Here is a 22946-nt window from a genome sequence, read left to right on the forward strand (position 1 = left end):
ATTTAGTGGTCATCTTTAGCGTGAGGAAGTTCCACCAGTACCTTTACAGACCGGTATTTGTCATTTTAACAGATCACAAACCTTGTGTGGGTGACTGAAGGAAGGCAAGGGGGTGCCAGCTGTAGCCTCCAGTCTTAGCGATTCTAAAACAGCTATTGGTAATTGCAATCCAGATTGACACCTTTCTGAAACTGGCAAGACCAGATCACTGTAGTGGACAGCAGGTTACTATAGGGAGCAAGGGCGATGGTCCCAAGTAAAGGACACCATGAGGATCATTCAGGAGTTTCCAAGATGAAGATGCAAGCAAGAAGTTATATGTCTGTTGGCTAGGGTTGAATGCTGACATAATGGCATTGGTGGACCAGTGCCCAGAGTGCCAACAAGGGCAAACATTGCCACCAGCAGCACCCCCATATTCATGGGATCGGCCAGGAAAACCCTGGACTCAGTTGCATGTCAACTATGCTGTTCCTTTCATGGGCTTAATGTTCCTGGTCATTGTGAACACCTGTTCAAAGTGTTTGGACGTGCACAAAGATCATTCAGCAAACTCGGGCATTGCGACTGAGAAGCTGTGAGCATCATTTGTGATACATGAAACCACACAATGGGACGTCATTTACCACTAGAGAACTTTGAATCATTCTGAAATTCAAATGGCATTCGGCACATAAAGACAGCCCTATAACAACCATCATCTAATGGTCTAGCAGCAAGAGGGGTCCAAACATTGAAGGCAGGCTTAAAGAAGCAACCTACAGCGTCAATTGATACCAAACTGTCCCGGTTCCTGTTCGATTACAGGACCATCCAAATTCCAACATGGATAGCTCCATCACAACTGCTGATGGGGAGAAGATTCTGAACTAGGTTTAACTGGATATTCCCAAGACTGGGGTTGGGGAGGGGGTGTACAGATGAGGAAAGCGGGTGAAACTGCAGCAGGAACGCCAATGCCATCCACGTGCTCGCGAGAGAGACCACGTAATTTGGGAAACAAAGTTTGGTGCTGGAAATGCCCCGTCTGGGTAGAAGGCGAGGTGAACGGGAGGTCAGGTCCCGTCACTTAAAGTTCGGATAGGTGGTTCACCCGAAAGCTATTACCTCGCAAATGGATTGAGAACAAAACATATCTGCGCACCCCCCTCCTCCACCATCAACCCCCCCTCCCCCCCACCCCCCACAACCAGAAGGCCTGTTAGAAACTGTAGATGCTGCCCTTCCATCAAGTATCAAGCAAACTTCAACGTCCAAGATTGATGTAGCCTTGATACCATTACCACCTGAAGAAGAGGAAGAAACTCTCCCGAGATGCTCTGGGTGCAAGAGGCAGGCTGCCCTTATCAAGAGTTTGAATCAGACAAACCAGACTTGGGGCAAAAACATTACAGAAAAAGCTACAAACCAAAAATTAGGCCTCCATCACCAGCCTTGGGGAGGGTTGTAGTGTTGGCTATGAGGTTATTGATGGAGATTGTTAACCTGGGCCAAAGCCCTGGTTGACTAACATTATCAGAGATCAGAATCTCCTCAGTTGAGGTGACTGACACCGAGCTGGCTGGCCATGGACAGTGTACTGTGCACCAGAGAATAAAGGGTGACATAATGAGATACCAGCCTCTGTGCAGTTGTTTCAACTACCCACCCATCCACACCTGAGCTCACCCGCACAATACAGTTACGGCAGGCAGCAAAATCAACAACTCGTCCAGCAGATTTAAATAAGTGCCTGATCCCAAGATTTTGGTGGCAAGGATTATGTTTGACAGGTTCAGGTGACAATGGCCTTCATGTTTAAAAGAAATAAGAGCGATCAAAATAGTTGAAGGGAAATTGCTATCACATTATTTAAGATCCAACCTCACCTCGCCTCACTTGTAAAAACAAAACAGCCAAAAGCCAGCAGCCTTACCAGGATTGGAGATTCAATGGCTTCCCTTCCTGGGTCTGCATGTTCTGGCAGTGACCTCTGGGGCTGCTGGCTAGTATGACTGGCTGGCAGCTCCCAGAATAGCACTCACTCCCAGTGAGGGACTGAACTCTCAGTTGGACAAGCTCATTTGGTCCATCTTCGCGGCATTGTGTGATGAGCTTCTAACTGGCAAGGTTTTTTTTCTTGGGGGGCTTCTGCTCTAGTAGGTGAACATATCTAAAGGAGGTAGTAGGTGTTTCACAGGCACATTGGTAAGGATAACTGTACACATTCCCACTGTATGGCTCATCAGTGTATTAAGCAGAACCTTTGTTGGAATCTTACCATCTATCAGAGGAAGATTCTGCTGTTGTCATCTCACACTGATTTTTGACTTGACCCTTTGTGAGAACAATTGTGGCAGCTTTAATCTCAAGTTTTCACATTTGATCTATTTTATGTAGATTTCCTACATTTAGTAAAGACATATTGGATGTAACTCTGTTGCTTCATTGCCATTTTCATTTTGCCGGTTTCTGCAATCATTAATCCTCACGTCCTAAAATGGGGTTACACTGAAACACAGCTTAGAAGCACTCCACCAATGCTCACTGATGTATAAACTAAAATAAAACATGACTTTCCTTTATAAATCAATATATGTTTTCAATGTGTCCGTTCATGTGCACAGATAGACTACTATATAGGCGTATCAACGACCATTACAAAGAAGTATAAATGAGAACTTAAGGGGTCCTAATGTTGAAGGGAACAAAGTTGTTAATTGGGCCTGCAATATATTGCTGTGTGTAAATGTTTCCAGGATTTTAAGGCAACAACAGAAAGTCAGTTCTCTGCTTTTCCTTCAAGTTGGGAGAAGAGGTTCTAGTTTTTGTTAAGTTTCCACTTTATCATTAGGAAAAATGAAACAGTATTTTGTGTCTTAAAGCTTCGTCCAGAGGCACACTAAGGATGTTACCTAGTATGGTGATGGAACGTCTGAAAACGAGCCTTCCAGCTCACCGAGCAAACCTACATCCAGAACCTCAATCAGAGCGACAAATTTTCTCAAAACTCATTTTAAAGAATAATTTAGTTCTGCAATTACAATGTCATGAAATACAGATAAGTATTAGGTAATAATAATCCTACTTTTCTTGACAGACAACATTGCCTTTCCAATTAAAGTGGATCCCTAATATATTTTTCTTGATCTGAACATCATATTACACAAAGGAACAAATAAAACACACAGACAGGTAGTTGCCTTTTTGATCTACTTAGATCACTGTCACAAATGGTTAATTTGGCAGGATAATAACTAATCTGCTTTATCAGCAGTTCATTTTTAGCAATAAGCAGTCACTATACTCCAAAGTCATACAGTGAAAATTATCATAGTATGGCATCTACAGCATTAGATGCTTAATCATCTGCTGGAAAAGGAGAAAACTTTAGTTCAGATAAATTTATTCAGAGCAAAATATTGCATGCGCATGTCTCAGTTCAACTCGCTAAGTCTCTTTCAAATGTCCTCCACCTGTATGTACTTAGCTTAACTCATACAATTAACAAACAGTAGAAAAGTGCAGTTCAGGACAGACTGAATGTCATATCCTAATCAAAAGTACACAAGTAGATGAGTCATACCCAAGTATGAAAGGCAGACAAATCACAAAGGCTGATGACTGAATTACAAACAACTTCTATTAGTCAAGCACAAATGTGGAATCTCTCTTTAAGCTTTTCGACTCTCAGAAGAACAATGTTGGTTTCTACAATCTCTCCATGATATTGAAGTCACTGCAGTAAATCTCTCAGCAATTTACCAAGGTTTAACCTAACTTAGAACAGCACAGCACAGTATAGGTCTTTCGGCCCTTGATGTCTTCTCCTATTCTAAGGTCAAACTAATCTACATACCCTTCATTTTACTATCATCCATGTGCTTATCCAAGAGTTGATTAAATGTCCCGAATGTTTCTGACTCTACTATCACTGCTGGCAGTGAATTTCATGCACCCACCATTCTGTGTAAAAAAAAACTCTCTGACATCTTCCCCTAACCTTCCTCCAAATCACCTTAAAATTATGCCCTCTTCTGATAGCCATTTCCGCCCTGGGAAAAAAAGTCTCTGGCTATTCACTCTATCTATACCTCTCATCATCTTGTTCACCTCTATCATTTTGCATTTCAATGAGAAAAGCCCTAGCTCCCTCAACATTCCTTCATAAGACATGTCCTCCAGTCCAGGCAGCATCCTGGTAAATCTTCTCTGCTGCACCCTCTCTAAAGCTTCCACATCTTTCTCATAATGAGGCAACCAGAACTAAACACAATATTCCAAAGGTTTAACGAGGGCTTTATGGAGCTTGCAGCTCTTAAACTCAATCCCTCTGCTAATGAAAAGCAACACATCATACACCTTCATCAGGTGATGAATTGGAAAAAAAATCTTAAGGTGGAATTCCATGATCTAAAAATTGGAATTGCAAATTTCTTATCCCAGTGCTTTTTAGCAAATTTTATATGAACACAGTTATGTTATTTTAATTCAATAGGCTTCAATGTGCTGATAAATGATTTCAGAAAGCCCATTTGTGGGAAATGAGGGTATGATAATCCAAAACTAGAGGGCATAGTTTTAAAGTGAGAGGGGAAAGATTTAACAGGGATCAGAGAGGCAGCTTTTCATGTAGAGGGTGATGCATGTCTGGAATGAGCTGCCAGAAGAAGTGGTGTAGGCAGGTACAAATACAACATTTAAAAGTATATGAATAGGAAGGGTTTAGAGGGACATGGGCCAAATGCTGGCAAATGGAATTAGAATAATTTAGCTTATATGGTAACTGTGGACGAGTTGGACTGAAGAGTCTGTTTCTGTGCTGTACATCTCTATGACTCTACGTCAAGCACACTACATTCACCATCAATTAATTAATTGAAGAACAGTTACCTTCCGGCTGGAGTAATGTGCATGTTTTTGTAGTTTGGTGTTCAAAGCATCCAAAAACATCTTATCGGTGACCTTCCCAACGTTTACACAGGCATCATCCAGAATTGAAATTATACCCTTGTGTTGCTGCTCCACTAAATCCACAATGATCTGATTGTTAAAGTAATCGATCTGCAAAGAGATCAAATAGTAATTTGCTTTTAGACACCCACTATTTGGTCAATTACATTTACAATCCTTTAGGCAAAAATCAAAATGACCAAAATTAACACAGGAAACATTTAATTTATAATATGAAGAAAGGTGGAGTAACTGTTCATATTTATTATGCAAAGTACTTACCTTCCTGGAACCTCAAAAGAAAGATTCAACACTTTTAACAACCGAATTATAATTTATTGCTGCTTTAACAGTAGAGGAAGGAAGGGGAAGGGTTGGAATTAGAGTTTTAAGCTACTTGCATCAAATGGACTGCATAAAGGAGAGAGAACTAGCCAATAATTATAACATCATGAAAATAAAACTTATTTTCTCCCTAGGTTATTTTTGGGACCTTGAGGAAATTCTTCCTGTAATTCCCACAGAGACTGTACTTTAGACAGTACTTATAGATTGTCAGACATTTTGGAACATCTTGACATCTTGCAAGGAATATTATGAATGCAAGTCTTTCTCTTTTACCCTGTCAAAACATGTTCCATTCAATTATATACAATCAAAGCTCATCATATTCTCAATGGTATGGAGGTGCTGGTGTTGGACTGGGGTGGACAAAGTTAAAAATCACAGTGACTAGCTACCTGAAGGAGCAGCGCTCCGAAAGCTTGTACTTCCAAATAAATCTATTGGACTATAACCTTGTGTTGTGTGGTTTTTAACCATATTTTAACCAATGCCGACCTTACAGAAAAACAAAACTGTATTGCCTCCTTTTTATTAATATACTTTTATTACTCATCCTAATCTCAAATGGCATCTCCAATGATGTGAGATTTATCTTAACAATATTTCTCACATATCCCATTGGCACATAAAATAGAAAACACATAATATATTGAAAAGGAGCTTATCAGTTATTCAAGTAGGCTGTTATATAGGGCAGAAAATGTGTTGCTGGAAAAGTGCAGCAGGTCAGGCAGCATCTAAGGAGCAGGAGAATCAATGTTTCGGGTATGAGCCCTTCTTCAGGAATGAAGAAAGTGTGCCAAGCAGGCTAAGATAAAAGGTAGGGAACGATTTGGGGGAGGGGGTGTTGGAAATGCGATAGGTGGAAGGAGGTTAAGGGGAGGGTGATGGGCCGGAGAGGTCAGGAAGAAGATTGCAGGTTAGGAAGGTGGTGCTGAGTTCGAGGATTGGGACTGAGACAAGGTGGGGTGAGGGGAAAATGAGGAAACTGGAGAAATCTGAGTTCATCCCTTGTGGTTGGAGGGTTCCTAGGCGGAAGATGAGGTGCTCTTCATCCAGCCATCGTGTTGCTATGGTCTGGCAATAGAGGAGTCCAAGGACCTGCATGTCCTTGGTGGAGTGGGAGGGGGAGTTGAAGTGTTGAGCCACGGGGTGGTTGCATCTGCAGTCCTCACTTTCTCCTGTTATATAGGGCACTTGTTTAACATTTGTCTGCTCAAATGAACGAAAACATTGTTTCTGCACTGGGACTATTAGCTGTCAGCTTTTGACAGAAATCTGATGACCTTGCACTGTTGCTTAGCTCTGAGACAAGAGTTCAAATTGTGCTGCAGGGTCACACAGAGTGAAAGCTGATGAAGCTCACTTCATTGGGAACTGCTACATCCAAAATCTGATTAACTTAGTCTTAAATCACTTCCCAGTTGGCATGGGGAGTCTGGAAAAGAAAATTACCGTTGTGGATTGCCCAAGTGCAATGCATGCATGCAAAGCATTTAAATGAAAGTTTTGCTGATGAGACAGATAGTGCTTGGCTGAGTGCATCATTACAATACTCTTGACAGAGCTTTGGCATGTAGAAATGACTCACAGAAAAAGACTAGCATTAAGTCATGAAAAGGAACATCCCATTGCTTCAGCAATTCATTACAATCTGACATGCACACCCAAATAAAATTGCTCTGTGCCTTACATGTCTCCAGGGGATACCTTCACGCTGGTACTCTTCCTGCTCCTGCTTCAGGACAAGCTGGATGAAGAGTTGCTGCAGTTTCTCATTGCAGTAGTTAATACAAAACTGCTCCAAACTGAAAATATACAAAAACACACAGTTACCATCAGTAATGTTCAGACTTGCCTATTGTGTGTTGCTTTCATCAGCTAAATTTTCCCCAGGTAATTTAGAAGAAACCTCAAGAGGAAGCCATGTAAGTTCCTCAGTTGTAATTGATTGTTACCCACTCAATTAATTCAATGCAGTTCCGATCACGGAGATTCAGGTTGTATCTCCATGTGTGTTCATCATGGCTTTTGTCCATTTTTCACACAACAGCTTGGATATTATTGGCTGTTATGTAAGAACAAGCTATCAGAAATAAATCTTGAGAAAATTCATTCATGGGACTTTAGTGTCACGGGCAATGAACCCATTTATTACCCATTTGTAATTTCCCTTGAGCTACCTTTACTGATATCAGAGTTGCTTTCCAAGCTATTTTAGAGAGCAGCTATAAAGATAATAAAAAAAGGAAGATGTTGTTCTGTCCTTCAAGCTTGCTCTGCCAATCAATGAGACCATTGCTGATCTTCTAAATCAATACCATTTTCCGACATTTCCCTGTATCCTGAAATAACTGCAGAGAGGCCGGTGTCCTGTCAGCAAGTCACCCTTTATTTACTAGTGCACAGTACACTGGTTGTGGCAAGCCAACTCGGAGTCTGTCCTCAACTGAGGAGATTCTAATCTCCTGGTTACATTAGTTGGCCAAGACTTTCCTGATTGGCCCAAGTTAATAACCCCAAATCAAGCACTTTGTAGCTAATAAGGTCAACCTGATCCCAATCACTGCATCCCTGCTCCCAATTAGTCTGGGGATGTAGGCCTGGTCTTTTGCTTGCAGCTTCTCTTGCAACACTTTCATCCCAGGTCTGGTTCCTCTGACTCGGACTCAAACACAGGAAATGTATGCTGACCGTGGCCTGTCTCTTGTGTCTGTAATTTCTCAGCAGCAATGGAGACTCTGAAGCTTCTGCGACATAGCTGGAGGGGAAGCACCTGCAGTTTTTGATGGGGTTTCTCATTGTTCTGAGGGGCCAGGCATGCTTTGCTTCTGCCCAGTTTGCAAGGTGACAGCTTTCGGGTGATCCACATGTTTATTCAGGACTGTATCAGCTACCTGAACGTTGTAAGTCACAGGACTTGACCTCGCATCAACCTTGCTCCGTACCCACACTGGGCCTTTTCAATGTTTCTGAAACCATACTTTATCCCCCGAATTAAATTCTCTCTCTCTCGCTAGGCGGAGGCATGTTGCTATTATTGGAATTCTTGCTGCCATAAGCCCAGGTCTGGAAATATCAGGTTTAACCTGGTGTGAGAGGTTTCTCCCCATCAGCAACTCTGCCAGAGCTATCCCTATTATTGTGTGAAGTGTGGTCCTATAATCAAACAAGAACTGGGACAGTTTAATATCAAACAACGCTGCAGGCTTCTTCTTTAATGCTTGGACTGCTCTTTCCATTAGACTATTTGACAATGGATGGTATTGAACTATCTTTACGTGCTGAATATCATTTGATTTTAGGGAATATTCAAAATCCCTGCTGGTAAATGAAGTCACATTGTCCGTGACCAATACTTCCAGGTGTCAGTGTATCGCGAACAATGCTTACAGCTTCTCAGTCATCATCCCAGAGTTTGCCGTACAAACTTTATATACATCCTAACACTATGAACAGGTGTCCACAATGACCACGAACATTGACTCATGAAAGGAACAGCATAGTCGACATGAAACCAATCTGAGGGTGCTGCAGGTGGCAATGTTTGCCCTTGTTGGCAATCTGGGCACTGCTTCACCAATGCAGTTATGTCGGCATCCAACCCTAGCCAACAAACATAACTTCTTGCTAGCATCTTCATCTTGGAAACACCTGGTTGACCCTGGAGGAGTTCAGCCAGTCCAGTATCTGGCAGTGACCTTTGCTCGGGACTATCATCTTTGTATCCCACAATAACATGGTGTCCTCTACAGTAGATCTCGTCTCACTGGGTCCAAGGAAGGTATTACTCCTGGTTGCAATGGCCCTTCTGTTTTCCCCATTATCATCAGCTGTTTCAATTTTTCTAGGGCAGGATCTTTTTGGTTCCATAGTCGAATACGGTCAGCAGTAACTGGAAGAGTACTTCAGAAAGTTTAAAACCAAAATGGACTCTTCCAGGGGAGGCATGTTTAGTGCAGTATCTGCCAGTGAGGCGCAGCTCAAGGCATCTGGATTAACTACTAACTTCTACTTTTACCCACTGAGCATAAAATGTTCAACACTGAATTCTACCAGTAGCTATAGACTGCATCGCCTTGCCTTCCCTCAGTAGCCAGAGCAGGGGTTTGTGATCTGTTACAACTAAAGTTCCTGTCCGTAAAGGTACTGGTGGAACTTCCACACACCAAAGATGATCGCCAAATGTTCGTTCTTTATCTGGGCATACTTCTATTCGGCATCAGCCAAAGTTTGGGAAGCATCCGTTCTCAGGTGTGTCTGTCCATTGAACCACCAGTGAGCCAATATTACCCCAGTACTGTATAGGGAAGCATCGCATGTCAGCACTATCTCTCGCTTTGGACAGGAGTGAGCCAATACCTTAGATGATAGCAGCTTTTCCACTTCTCTACTTCTTGGCAATGTGACCATTTCCAAGGCTGACCCTTTTTCAACAGCAGGTCTAAATGTGCCAAGATGGAGGCCAGGTTATGTATGAATGTTGCATAATAATTCACTAATCCAAGGAAAGACCCAAGCTCTAGTACAGGTGTGGGAGCAAGGGCTCCTTTGACCACTCTCACTTTCTCTAATAGGCACAACCCGGTTTTGTCGCCTATGTAACCCAAATAGGTCATTTGGAACACACACTTTTCCCTTCTAAGACATATGACCGCCTGGGAGAAACATTTAACCACCACTTCCAAGATCTCCATGTGCTCTTTATTTGTGTTCCCAGTTATAAGCGTGTCATCCAGATAAATGGCAACCTGAGGTAGCCCTTGTAAGGTGTTCTGTGCTCTGCTGGAAAAGAGCACAGGCTGATGATGCCCCAAATGATCGTCTTATATTTTGATATAAACCCTATGGATACTAATTGTATTGAACACCTGGGACTCCTCATCCAGTCGCAATTGCAGGTAGGTAAGGCTTACATCCAGCGCCGTAAAGGACAGCATCCCTCCAACTTTGCATACAAGTGCTCTCTGCGAGAATCAGTTTACCATTTTGTTTAAAATCCCACAATGGCAAAGTGACCAGTCAGGCTTCACGATCAGTAGAACTGGTTTGATGATTTCTCCAGCCTCCTTATTTCTGCTGCTACTTTTGCCTGCAAAGCTAATGGCACCAGGCAGGCCTTGTGAAATCTCAGAACTGCTTCCACGTCAACATGTAAAGTGGCTTTGTCTCCTTTGAGAGCCCCAAGTTCTTCTCGAAAAACTTCTGGGAAACTTACTGAAGACACACTCTGCAACCACAGATACAGTTGCACTGGTATCAACCTCCTTGGGTGACCATTTAACCAAAGATTAATTTTAATCTGGCTCTGATTTGGTTGTCACTAAACTATTTAACTGTTCCAACCCACATGTAGGGGAACGTTCCAGGGCGTGCATACCCCTGGGTACTGGCCAGGTTTTCTTACTGAAATCAAGCCTCATAAGACTCCTTTTCCTGTCTCAAGTCCCCATACTGGTAGCAGTTAAAATGGCTTGCTACCAGATACTGAAGAACTGTTTACCCCCTTCGCCGAGGCTCGACTTTGCTGTAGAGTGGCCCCTGCTCAGGGCATGCCCTGTGAGGTGCTCTGCAATTTCCTACACTCAAGTGGTGTACTCCAAGCTCAGTTGGTCAGGTGAGGGAGTCCACTTCCATAGGGATGCCCTGTAGTTCCCATGCTCCACTTGCTACATTTTCTAATGACAATGGCAGCTCCAATGTCTGTTTGAAGTCCTGTTGATCTTCAGCTGGTAGGTGCTTCTACATGGTTACATCATTAATCCCACATACCAAACGGTGTCCCAGCATCTCATTCAGAGCTAACCCAAAATCACATGCCTCTGCCAGTCAGCACAACCTCATCAAAAATCCCAATACGGATTTCCCCCCAGTTTTCTAACAGTTGAATAAAGCCTATAGTACCTCAGGAGGTTTGGGGTCATAATATTCCTTTACCAGCTCCATCAACTCTTGGAAGTTTTAGTGTCTGGTGCCCCTGGGGAAGTTAAGCCCCTAATAACTGAGAATGCTGTGGGTCCGCAAACAGTCAAAAGGATTATTCGTTGCTTTTCATCTGTCCCAATGTCATTTGCCTGGAGAAAATATCACATTGTTTCCACCTACTGGTCGCAGTCTTCAACAGCAGTGTCAAAGCTTCTCAAATAGAAGCATGATGCCAAAAATGCTTACCCCAATACCAAGATGACAGTTGCAAGTGAATGTTCTTCAGGCACGTTCTGTTTTCTCCTGTCACCACTGAAATATCCTGTCGCCACGACACTATTTACTACTGCACAGTACCCTGACTGATCAGTCCTCAACTGAGGAGATTCCAATTATATCAGCAAAGATTTTCCTGATTGACCCAGGTTATTAACCCCAAACAAGAACCTTATGGTTAAATGAGGTCAACCTGGTTCCAATCACTACAACCTCTTGGCGTTTTTAATACACAGAAATCTATCAACCTCAGTCTTAAACATATTCAAAGACTGAACCAACACATTTCCCTGGAGTGGAGAATTCCAAAGATCTTGACACTCAGCAAAGAAATTCTTTCTGACCTCAATTCTAAACGGCCTTCCAGCCAGAATAACTGCTATAGAATAGGCAAATACAGTAAATTTCCATTTCAAAAGGACTCAAAGGGGTTTTTATAGCAGTTCAATAGTTACATGGTCACCACTACTGATAATAGCATTTTAATTCCAGATGTATTAAATTACTTAAGTTTAGTTTCCCATCTGTATGGTAAGATATAAACTTAATCTTAGCCTTGTAGGTACATACCTGTATAAATATTGGGAGCAGGAGTAGATCATTTGATCCTTGAAACCTGCTCCACCATTTAATAAGATCTGGCTGATCTGTTTGTGGTTTGATTTCCACGTTCCCATCTATCTCAGATAAGTTTTGTTTGCCTTCCCTAGCAAGAACTTACCCACCTCCACCTTAAGTATATTCAATGGCCCTGCCTCCACTCTGGTACGAGTGTTTCAAATTCACTCAACTCAGAAAATATTTCTCTTCATCACTGTCCTGAAAGGGAGTACCCCTTAAAACATTGCCTCCTAGTTCTGGATTCACTCACAAGAGCAAGTGTACTCTCTACATTTATCTTATCAGGACAATTCAGCACCTTAACATACTTAATCAAATCACACTGTCTTCTAAGAAGCAAGCCTAGCCTGTCCAAATTTTCCTCATAAGTCAGCCTGCTCATTCCAAGTATTAATCTAGCAAACCTGCTCTGAACTACCTCTAGCGCATTTCCATCCTTGTTTAAATAAGGAGACCAAAACACACACTACGAAATTTACGGTCTCACCAATGCCCAATATAATCTTGTCTTTAAAATGTTCAATTTTTCTTGTAATAAAAAGATGGTGCTGCATTGGCCCCCTTAATTATTTTCTGTACCTGCTTACTAACTATTTGGAACTTGTGCACCAGATCACCAAAATCCCTCTGCACGTCAGAAATACGTAGTCATTCTCTATTTAGGCGATTGTTTGCCTCACATTTGTCTGTGTTACACTCTATCTGCAAGCTTTTTGTCCATTTACTCAATGTATTTATATTTTCTGAATCCTCCCAATGTGTTTCCCCAAATATCTTTGTCTCATCTGCAGGTTTAGTTTTCATGCCTTCATTCCCTTTACCTACACAAGTATTTACCGAGACTCTGTGGAGTCAGATTACTAACTGAAGTACTAAGATGGAAAAAAAGCAAGCACCAAAAGAAGCAAGCCATCACTAAATGAATCTTTTACTTGGAAACAGGAATAAGGTCTCCTACACTGTTTTTGAACAAAGTAATCCAGATTGTAGCAGGTTCACATCTAGATTAAGCAGCTGTAGGAAAAATTTCCCCCTGCCCCACCAGTTACTGACCATACAGAGACAAACGTGTTATTTATTGCGACCTGGAAATGTTAACCATCAATTGCCAAGTAGATTAGTCCAAATTCCACCATTTCAGTTATCTTACAGATGAATGCCTCATTCTTTCAAACATAAATACACCATCAACACTACCAAACCAAAAGGAAGGTTAGCAGGTCTGACCATTTCATAAAGCCATCAGCTGGCACCCACAATTGCTTGGTATCACCTTGGCAGCTCCAGTGCCTAACTGTTCTCATGGCATTGACTGTGTTCATCACACCTTTGGTACCAGGTAATGTCAATACTTCCTTCACACTGATTGGTCTTGATGCATAGTCGATGATGTCTCAGTTAGCACGGCTCAATGAAATAAATTTAGTGTTTGTCTATTTCGCTCTGATTAACAATTCAATTGGCTTCATGGGTATAGTACTCAAGCCAAAGTTCTATTAGAAAGTTGCAGCAATGTTTTAGGCTGTGAGTGATTTATGCAATGATTCAGACTACTAGCAATCGAAGGCAGACTACAGTTATTTTGTAGATTAATGAATGTATTGCCTGGAAACACCGATTCAAACATGGATGCACATCATTTAGGATGCAATAAATATCTAATGTGTGGCACAGCCAACTTGGGAGGGGGGGGGGGCAGGGGCGGGGGAACACACTGCACTAATTGAAAACTTCAATTTCTTCTTGAATTCCCTACTACCTTATTCTACTTATTTTCTCACAAACCTGTTGACATTGTCAGTTGGTGTGAGGGCCTGAAACAACACAGCTCGGATTCTGCAATTCATGCTGCTTGTAAGCAAGGATCACCAATTTAGCCTCTACATTGTTTCAACCACAGATGACGGCTGAAATACTAGTTCCTACAGAACAAAAACTATAGCATATGGTTCAGGTGTGTTCCACTATAAACTTCAGTCATGCACGTGATCAGAAACCTTCCCATGTGGCTGCAATTACAGAACTTCTCTACATGTTTTCTTTCTTTGCCACCTCCTACTTTCTCAAATGGTATCTCTTATGTTCCAAGTTTTCTCTGACACAGTTTCCATTGGCACCAGGAGTACTCTCATAGCTTATCCAAAATATCCATTTCTCATGTTAGACAAGACAGTGTTAATAGGCATCATAGCTAAATCCAATGCCGCTCCCCTTTGAAATCCATACAAATGCATACTCAGCATCAGGATTGCTGGCTAATACAATGCAGAAGGATTATCTGTTTTGCTCACCCCTTGTCCAGATTTGCTGATGCCTGAAGTTCACCCCAATTTTCTCTCACATTGCTCCTTTAATTGCGTACCTGTTGTTGTCAAAGATCTCAAAGCCATAGATATCCAGGACACCGATAACTGTGTTCTTCCCATGGATTTTGGCATCATAATTCTTAACTTCAATGATGTCATTAATTCGGTTGACAATCCAGCAGAAAAGCCGATCATATATTGCCTGCAATTTGAGAGCAATCATTGAAACACCAATTAAACTGATGTTAACAATTATTTGTTAAGTAACAACATTCAGAACAATCTAAATCAATGGTTTCACCATGTCAACTCAAAATGATTCATAGGAAGTATAATAGAATTGAGTGCCATTCAGATTAGTTAGAGTGCATCTGTAACTACTACTTCCAAGGAATTTCCTTCCTTTCTTCATTTCAATGAATTTATTCCCAGGATATTGTGGCTCTGGAAAGGCAGCACTTATTTCTGATCCATAACTGCCTTGTGGTAATTCACCATATTTTATGCTTCTACAACGGAGTTGCATAATTACATTACTTCAAAAGCATTTCAAACTGAAGCTTTGTAGTAACCAGACCAGCAGAACTGCCTTAATGGTTTCTCTCTTATGTCACAAGAAATGTTAGCAAATTTATGAGATCATCCACTACATGATCGAAACTCTTAATCTCTTGGTTGGATAGTTCTCAAGTCCGACACACTGCGTGTTTCACATGAACATGGATTTCTGTTCAAAGCTCAGGGTTGTAGAACTTTTTCTTTTGCTTCACTTTAACCTAACATGGACCAGTATTATCAGAGATAAATGCCTTTATAAATATCACAAGTTTCTGATACAATCAAGACCTAAATAACTATCAGAAAATCTTCTAACTCTTGTTCTTCACTGTTTGAGTAGCAAGGCAAAATCTGTTATTTATCCCTGCAACCTCAACCAGCCCAAACAATCCTCCAGTATATATGTGTTCCTTTACTTCTAGCTTCTTCAGCATCTCCAATTTTAAACTATTCTGGCATCAGTGGTCATATCTTCAACCTCGGAGGCTGTAAGCTTGAGAAATCCTTCCATAAACCACCCAACTTCCTATGTCTTTGCCCTCCTGAAAAAACGTTTGATCACTTGTTCGGATATCTTCTGTGACTCAGGGTCAAACCTTGTCCAATAATCCCCTCAGGATAGGCCATGGGATTTTGATAAAGAAATGACTTAAAAACAAGTATTGCTACAGATTCATGAAACTTCAGAGACAAGCTTTCAATATTTATTTGAGATGTATACAGTTGGCCCTTTCTGTGTGAACACAGCCCCAATTTGGTGAGGATTTTTCCATAACTGTAATGCTTTATTCCTTGTACAACGCTAGTGAATCTTCATTGCATCTGTTTCATAGTTCTTATACCCTTTCTGCAATGAATACCCACAGCCATTCAATATTTGAAGCATAGCTAGTCATTTTCCTGTACAAATGGAAGATCACTTCCTTGCTCATGTGTTGTGTGACCTTATGCATAGAATACAGTTTTCTTTTCCAAAGACCTTGTCTAGCTGAATTTCCTCAAATATGTACATATTGCACATCTCTGTTCCTCTATTATTCAAATATTAAAGCAGGTTTCCTTCCACTTATTATCTGCTAATAATTTATTGCTTTAAATTTCACATCATTGCATTTGACACCAATCATTGAACTCGACAACCCATTCCTACCTCCCTGCATGATTCCTCATAACTTGCATAACTATTATTAACAAAATTAAATTCCTTTTGATTCCTTAAATCAAAAAATTGATTTAACCCTGCTCTTTAATTTCTGTCTTCAGCCATGTCTCTACATTTTCTTTCATATCATATACCAAAGTTACTGCACAAATGTCTTCTAAAAATGAAATTAGAAACTTTGAGCACAATTTGCTCCAATTCTTTCAGCAGAATCACTGTTTTCATTACATATCAGAGTATGAATTTTAGTTTCACATCACTTTAACTTGCAACTTGCAAACTGCAGAGTGCCAGTCTTCAATCCCAAAACAGTACCCATTTACTAAAAATTTTGGAAAATTATAATCAGTCTACTCTGCGGTATCTCTTCCTCACTCCCTTTCAATTTCCTGCAATGCAAATCATCTGGAGATGATGCAATTACAATGGTTAGTCTCCTTTTGAAAACTGGCATCACTACCTCCTTAGATACACCTGCTCTCTCATTTTCACCTTCCTCTAAAAAATATTTATGCAATTTCTTGATTCTTTCCTCTCGAGAAAAAGGCAAATAACTTTTGTTTCTTTTGCTTTCTGACTTATTTTTTCATGAAAACCCTTCCCCTAAACATGCATCTGGAAACATAACACTCAAATTTAGCCTGCTGAAATGTGATTCTGGAACTTGTTTTTAATTAAGAACGTCTAGGAATGATCGTGCATTATAGTGGTCATACAGAAGCCGAAAAGCAATTTATTAAAATTTACTCATTCACAGGATGAGGGCAATACTGGCCAGGCCAGCATCTATTGCCCATACATAATTATCCAGAAAGCATTTAAGAATCAACTACATTACTGTGGGTCTGGAGTCACATGTGAGCCAGACCAGGTAAGGATGGCAGCTTCCTTCCCTAAAAGGCATTAGTGAACCAGATTGGTTGAGGATTAGTGGTGCTGGAAGAGCACAGCAGTTCAGGCAGCATCTAAGGAGCAGCGAAATCGACGTTTCGGGCAAAAGCCCTTCATCAGAAATAAAGGCAGTGAGCCTGAAGCATGGAGAGATAAGCTAGAGGAGGGTGGGGGTGGGGAGAAAGTAGCATAGAGTACGATGGGTGAGTGGGAGAGGGAATGAAGGTGATAGGTCAGGGAGGAGAGGGTGGAGTGGATAGGTGGAAAAGGAGATAGGCAGGTAGGACAAGTCCGGACAAGTCATGGGGACAGTGCTGAGCTGGAAGTTTGGAACTACGGTGAGGTGGGGGAAGGGGAAATGAGGAAACTGTTGAAGTCCACATTGATGCCCTGGGGTTGAAGGGTTCTGAGGCGGAAGATGAGGCGTTCTTCCTCCAGGCGTCTGGTGGTGAGGGAGCGGCGGTGAAGGAGGCCCAGGACCTCCATGTCCTCAGCAGAGTGGGAGTGAGGAGTTGAAATCTTGGGCCACGGGGCGGTGTAGTTGATTGGTGCAGGTGTCCTGGAGATATTCCCTAAAGCACTCTGCTAGGAGGCGTCCAGTCTCCCCAATTTAGAGGATACCACATCAGGAGCAACGGATACAATATTAGTGGATGTGCAGGGAAAACCTTGATGGATGTGGAAGGCTCCTTTAGGGCCATGGGCACCCGTATGGGCCCCAGCTATGCCTGTCTCTTTGTTGGCTATGTAGAACAGTTGATCTTCCGTAATTCCACCGGCACCACTCCCCACCTCTTCCTCCGCTACATTGATGACTGCATTGGCGCCACCTCGTGCTCCCGTGAGGAGGTTGAGTAATTCATCAACTTCACCAACATATTCCACTCTGACTTTAAATTTACGTGGACCATCTCTGACATCTCCCTCCCCTTCCTGGACCTCTCCATCTCCATTAATGACGACCGACTTGACACTGACATTTTTTTTTTTACAAACCCACCGACTCCCACAGCTACCTGGATTACACCTCTTTCCACCCTACCTCTTGCAAAAATGCCACCCCGTATTCCCAATTCCTCTGCCTCTGCCGTATCTGTTCCCAGGAGGACCAGTTCCACCACAGAACACACCAGACGGCTGCCTTCTTTAGAGACCGCAATTTCCCTTCCCACATGGTTAAAGATGCCTTTCAACACATCGCGTCCACATCCCGCACCTCCACCCTCAGACCCCACCCCTCCAACCATAACAAGGACAGAACACCCCTGGTGCTCACCTTCCACCCTACAAACCTTCGCATAGACCAAATCATCCGCCGACATTTCCACCACCTCCAAAAAGACCCCACCACGAGGGATATATTTCCCTCCCCACCCCTTTCCGCCTTCCACAAAGACCGTTCCCTCCGTGACTACCTGGTCAGGTCCACACCCCCTACAACCTACCCTCCCATCCTCGCACTTTCCCCCGCCACTGCAGAAACTGTAAAACCTGCACCCACACCTCCTCCCTCACCTCTATCCAAGGCCCTAAAGGAGACTTCCACATCCAAAGTTTTACCTGCACATCCACTAATATCATTTATTATATCCGTTGCTCCCGATGCGGTCTCCTCTACACTGGGGAGACTGGGCACCTCCTGGCAGAGCGCTTTAGGGAACATCTCCAGGACACCCGCACCAATCAACCACACTGCCTCATGGCCCAAGATTTCAACTCCACCTCCCACTCCCACTCTGCCGAGGACATGGAGATCCTGGGCCTCCTTCACCAGCAGATGCCTGGAGGAAGAACGCCTCATCTTCTGCCTCGGAACACTTCAACCCCAGGGAATCAATGTGGACTTCAACAGTTTCCTCATTTCCCCTTCCCTCACCTCACCGTAGTTCCAAACTTCCAGCTCAGCACTGTCCCCATGACTTGCCCGGACATGTCCTACCTGCCTATCTCCTTTTCCACCTATCCACTCCACCCTCTCCTCCCTGACCTATCACTTTCATCCCCTCCCCCACTCACCCATTGTACTCTATGCTACTTTCTCCCCATCCCCACACCCACCCTCCTCTAGTTTATCTCTCCACGCTTCAGGCTCACTGCCATTCTTCCTGATGAAGGGCTTTTGCCCAAAACATCGATTTCGCTGCTCGTTGGATGCTGTGCTCTTCCAGCACCACTAATCCAGAATCTGGTTTCCAGCATCTGCAGTCATTGTTTTTATCCAGATGGGTTTATTCTGACAATTGATAATGGATTCTTGAATGCCCTTAATTCCACATATTTACTGAATTCAAGTTTTGCCATCTTCCATGGAGGGATTCGAACCAGAGACCCCAGCACATTACAGGTCATAGAGCCATACAGATGCACAGCACGAAACAGACTCTTTGGTCCAATTCGTCCATGCCGATTACATGTCCTAAATTAATCTAGTCGTATTTGCCAACACTTGGCTCATATCGCTCTAAACTCATCTTATTCATACACCCATCTAGATGCCTTTTAATGTTGTAATTGTACCAGCCACCACCACTTCCTCTGGCACCTCATTCCATACATGCAACACCCTCTACATGAAAAAGCTGCCCCTTAGGTCCCTTTTAAATCTTTCTCTTCTCATCCTAAACCTATGCCCTCTAGTTCTCACTCTCCCATCCCAAGGAAAAGACCTAGTCTATTCACCCTATCCATGCCCCTCATGATTTTAGGGAACATCTCCGGGACACTCTATAAACCTCTATAAGGTCACCCCTCATCCTCCGATGCTCCAAGGAAACTAGCCCCAAGCTTATTCAGCCTCTCCCTATAGCTCAAGCTCTCCAACCCTGGCAACATTCTAGTATATCTTTTCTGAACCGTTTCAAGTTTCATCACATCCTTTCGTTCTGCTAAAACATACATTTCGTTAACATGAATTTGCTGTAATATGATTGATGAATCAGGGACACTGTTTCTCAAGTGCAAACTTTTAAAACATGTTGGCTGTAATGCGATGACATCACCAACACTAAGTGCTGTTCCTAAAGCACAATTTTTCTATAGGGTGGGGTTGAACAAGAACGCAATCATTGCGTTATCGAAGAACTACCCCTACCTGGGCCTCTGAATTAAGAGTCCAGTTGTAGTATCACAAGGTCATTCCCTCCCCGAGAGAAAGAGTTTTCCAAAGTCCAAACTAATCCAAATGCTCATATTCTGGTCAAAGGCAATTTATCATTTCTTGCTCCCCAATTATATTCTTTATGTATTGCCAATATTAAAGTTCATGGTCTATTGAATGAGAACACAACTATGCTCAAGATGGAATAGCTAAGTTACTGTGAAATGTCCTTTTAAGATGTCATGAATTCAGTGATAAAAGTATGAGAGTTATTTTTCAGTAGTCAATAATAGGCTTTATATTCTGTCATGAATTGTTTGGGCACCAAAAAAAAGACATGAAACAAAGTAAAAAAGATCTAACCTTCCAAGTCTGCACTTTCCAGGGATTGTCCAATTTTATATCTTCTTATAATGGGCAAATCCTTACTTTCTCAAATTGAAGCTGAAAATGTGTTGCTGGAAAAGCACAGCAGGTCAGGCAGCATCCAAGGAACAGGAAATTCGACGTTTTGGGCATAAGCCCTTCTTCAGGAATGAGGAAAGTGTGTCCAGCAGGCTAAGATAAAAGGTAGGGAGGAGGGACTTGGGGGAGGGGCGATGGAGATGTGATAGGTGGAAGGAGGTCAAGGTGAGGGTGATAGGCTGGAGTGGGGTGGGGGCGGAGAGGTCAGGAAGAAGATTGCAGGTTAGAAAGGCGGTGCTGAGTTTGAGGGATTCGACTGAGACAAGGTGGGGGGAGGGGAAATGAGGAAACTGGAGAAATCCTTTCTCCAATTGAAGTAAATGTGTACGTAAAAAATAATGCTTAGATTTAGACTGCTAAGAATTCAATTTAGAATATTTTAAAATATAGAATGCCTGGGAATGTACATTATTGTTGTCAATACACAAGTCATTGAGAAGCGGTTTTCTCGAGGTGATTGTTTCAGATGCGCACAGCCAGCTCAAAGGCATTTTCTCATGTTTACAAAGCTGCCTCAAAAGCAGATCATCAAAATGTAACTACAACCTTGATTCACTGAAAGCCACTTCATGTTGAAGTATTCCCTGAAGACATCTAAAAGCTGTTTTTATTTTAAATGAACACAGTCTGAACAGTGTGGTCAACCTTTCCCCTGCTTCTGATATGCTTTACAGTGGAGAAGCCCTTTTATTATCAACTCTAAATTAATGAAATGTAATTAGCCCACATCCCATGAATGAATTACAAAACCTATCCTGCAAACAGACACTAGTTCAGTCATCAGTAGTTATAAAGGGGGTAATGATTTTGGAGGAGATGCAAGCATATGCATCAACCTCAGTTTACAATATGATATGGAAAAAAAATGTAAGGCAGTATACTTCATAGTTAAACAAAGTTAAACATAGTTCTCACAAGTTGGATCTGCCACAATTGCCATAATCACCTTCAAGCAAGGCAACAAAATTTTCTTTTCCAGGTTAAATCTAACCTGGTACTACAAGGTGTAATATCTCCAGTTTCAACACAATGTTCACTTTTTGCTGTTATGTCCTGTGAAGAAGCATCTTGGAAATCTAATTTATACATACAATAGAAATCTAACCTGGGGCAGGTTAGATTTTAAATTAACATTCTAAATGATCACTGTCCTGGTTAAAACAGCCTCTTACAAAATAAAGGTATGTGAAATCTGACTATGCTTCCCAGTGATTAGGCTGTCATAAAGACTTGGGGAAATCTTCAATCATTTATTGCACGGCAGACTTGGTTTTAATTCAGTTACCTTGGCAAATGCATCCCGTCCATAGCTTGCCTCCTGGTCTGTGTGCTGTTTGTCAATCACATCCCGGCCTGTAGCTACAGTCCGATACATTAAGGCCTTCTCCACAACATCACTTTTTGTTGAAAGCAGCTCTGCAATCACGGATACCAACTTACTATTTTCAATGAAAACCGAGTCACCATCCATCGCAAATTTCAGATTTCCCTGGGTTTTAAAAAAAAGACACAAAAGGGACAGACTAAGTCATCATAAATTTCCCTGGTTAATTAAAATGACTTCCTGAAAGAGATTTCTGGGATGTTCCATCTTATAAAAAGACACTGATAAAGATCATTAATGAGGAAGACTGCAGCATGAACAATAGCAGCAACAACTAGCTAGTTAACTAAACTTAACATAAGGGTTATTTAATCAAAAGAGCAAAGAAAAGCATTGGACAGTTGAAATTAAAACAATATGCTGGAAATGCACAATAAATCCATAAGCATTTGAAAAGACAATCTGTGAAGTTTTTGATGTACACGGATCATTGGTATGTAAAGGGGAAGAATGCTAGCCTAGAAGCACTTCCTATTGTGTCACCTTTCGAAAATATCAGTGCAGCCTCATCTATTTAGAATGGGCGTTTGGGAAGGGTTTGGTTTTCTGTGAATGGAACAGTACTTGTGAGATATGGGGATCTTTGCACATGAAATGGACCAGTGACAGAGGCAGTGCAGGTGCAGGAAATGAGCAACCTTCATAGCAAATAGGCCATGAAAGAAAAAGGCAATCATTGTAAAATAAATGAAAACTAAATGAAAAAAAAAACTGATAAGGAAGTGATCAGAACATTTTTAATTAGAGTGGTAAAAATAAAATTAAAAGAATTAAAAGAAATCGAGGAATAAAAATTAAAGGCAAAGACAAAAAATGAATAGAAGCAAAAATCCAGGAAAGCTGAAGTCACTGGTAAAAAATTGTCTGAAATATGCAGCAGCTCCATCTGTATCTGAAATTACAGAAAACAGGTTGACCTTTCAGATGCGGAACTCTTGTCAGCATCTTCCTAACCAATTATCTACATCAACAGCTCCTTCCAAC

General features: G+C 41.9%; 1 protein-coding gene across 1 annotated transcript in view; it reads right to left on the reverse strand.

Moving 5' to 3' along the window:
* The window catches only part of myo1d (myosin 1D), a 549120-nt gene that overhangs the window by 402404 nt on the left and 123770 nt on the right, over positions 1-22946 (reverse strand). The window contains exons 8-11 of the mRNA XM_060849058.1: positions 21864-22067; positions 14462-14607; positions 6971-7085; positions 4873-5043 (exon numbers count right to left, since the gene is read on the reverse strand). Of these exons, the coding sequence (XP_060705041.1) occupies positions 4873-5043; positions 6971-7085; positions 14462-14607; positions 21864-22067 (636 nt within the window). The remainder of the gene's footprint in view (positions 1-4872; positions 5044-6970; positions 7086-14461; positions 14608-21863; positions 22068-22946) is intronic.

Source organism: Hemiscyllium ocellatum, chromosome 32, assembly GCF_020745735.1.
Source record: "Hemiscyllium ocellatum isolate sHemOce1 chromosome 32, sHemOce1.pat.X.cur, whole genome shotgun sequence".
In the NCBI taxonomy this organism is placed as follows: Eukaryota; Metazoa; Chordata; class Chondrichthyes; order Orectolobiformes; family Hemiscylliidae; genus Hemiscyllium; species Hemiscyllium ocellatum.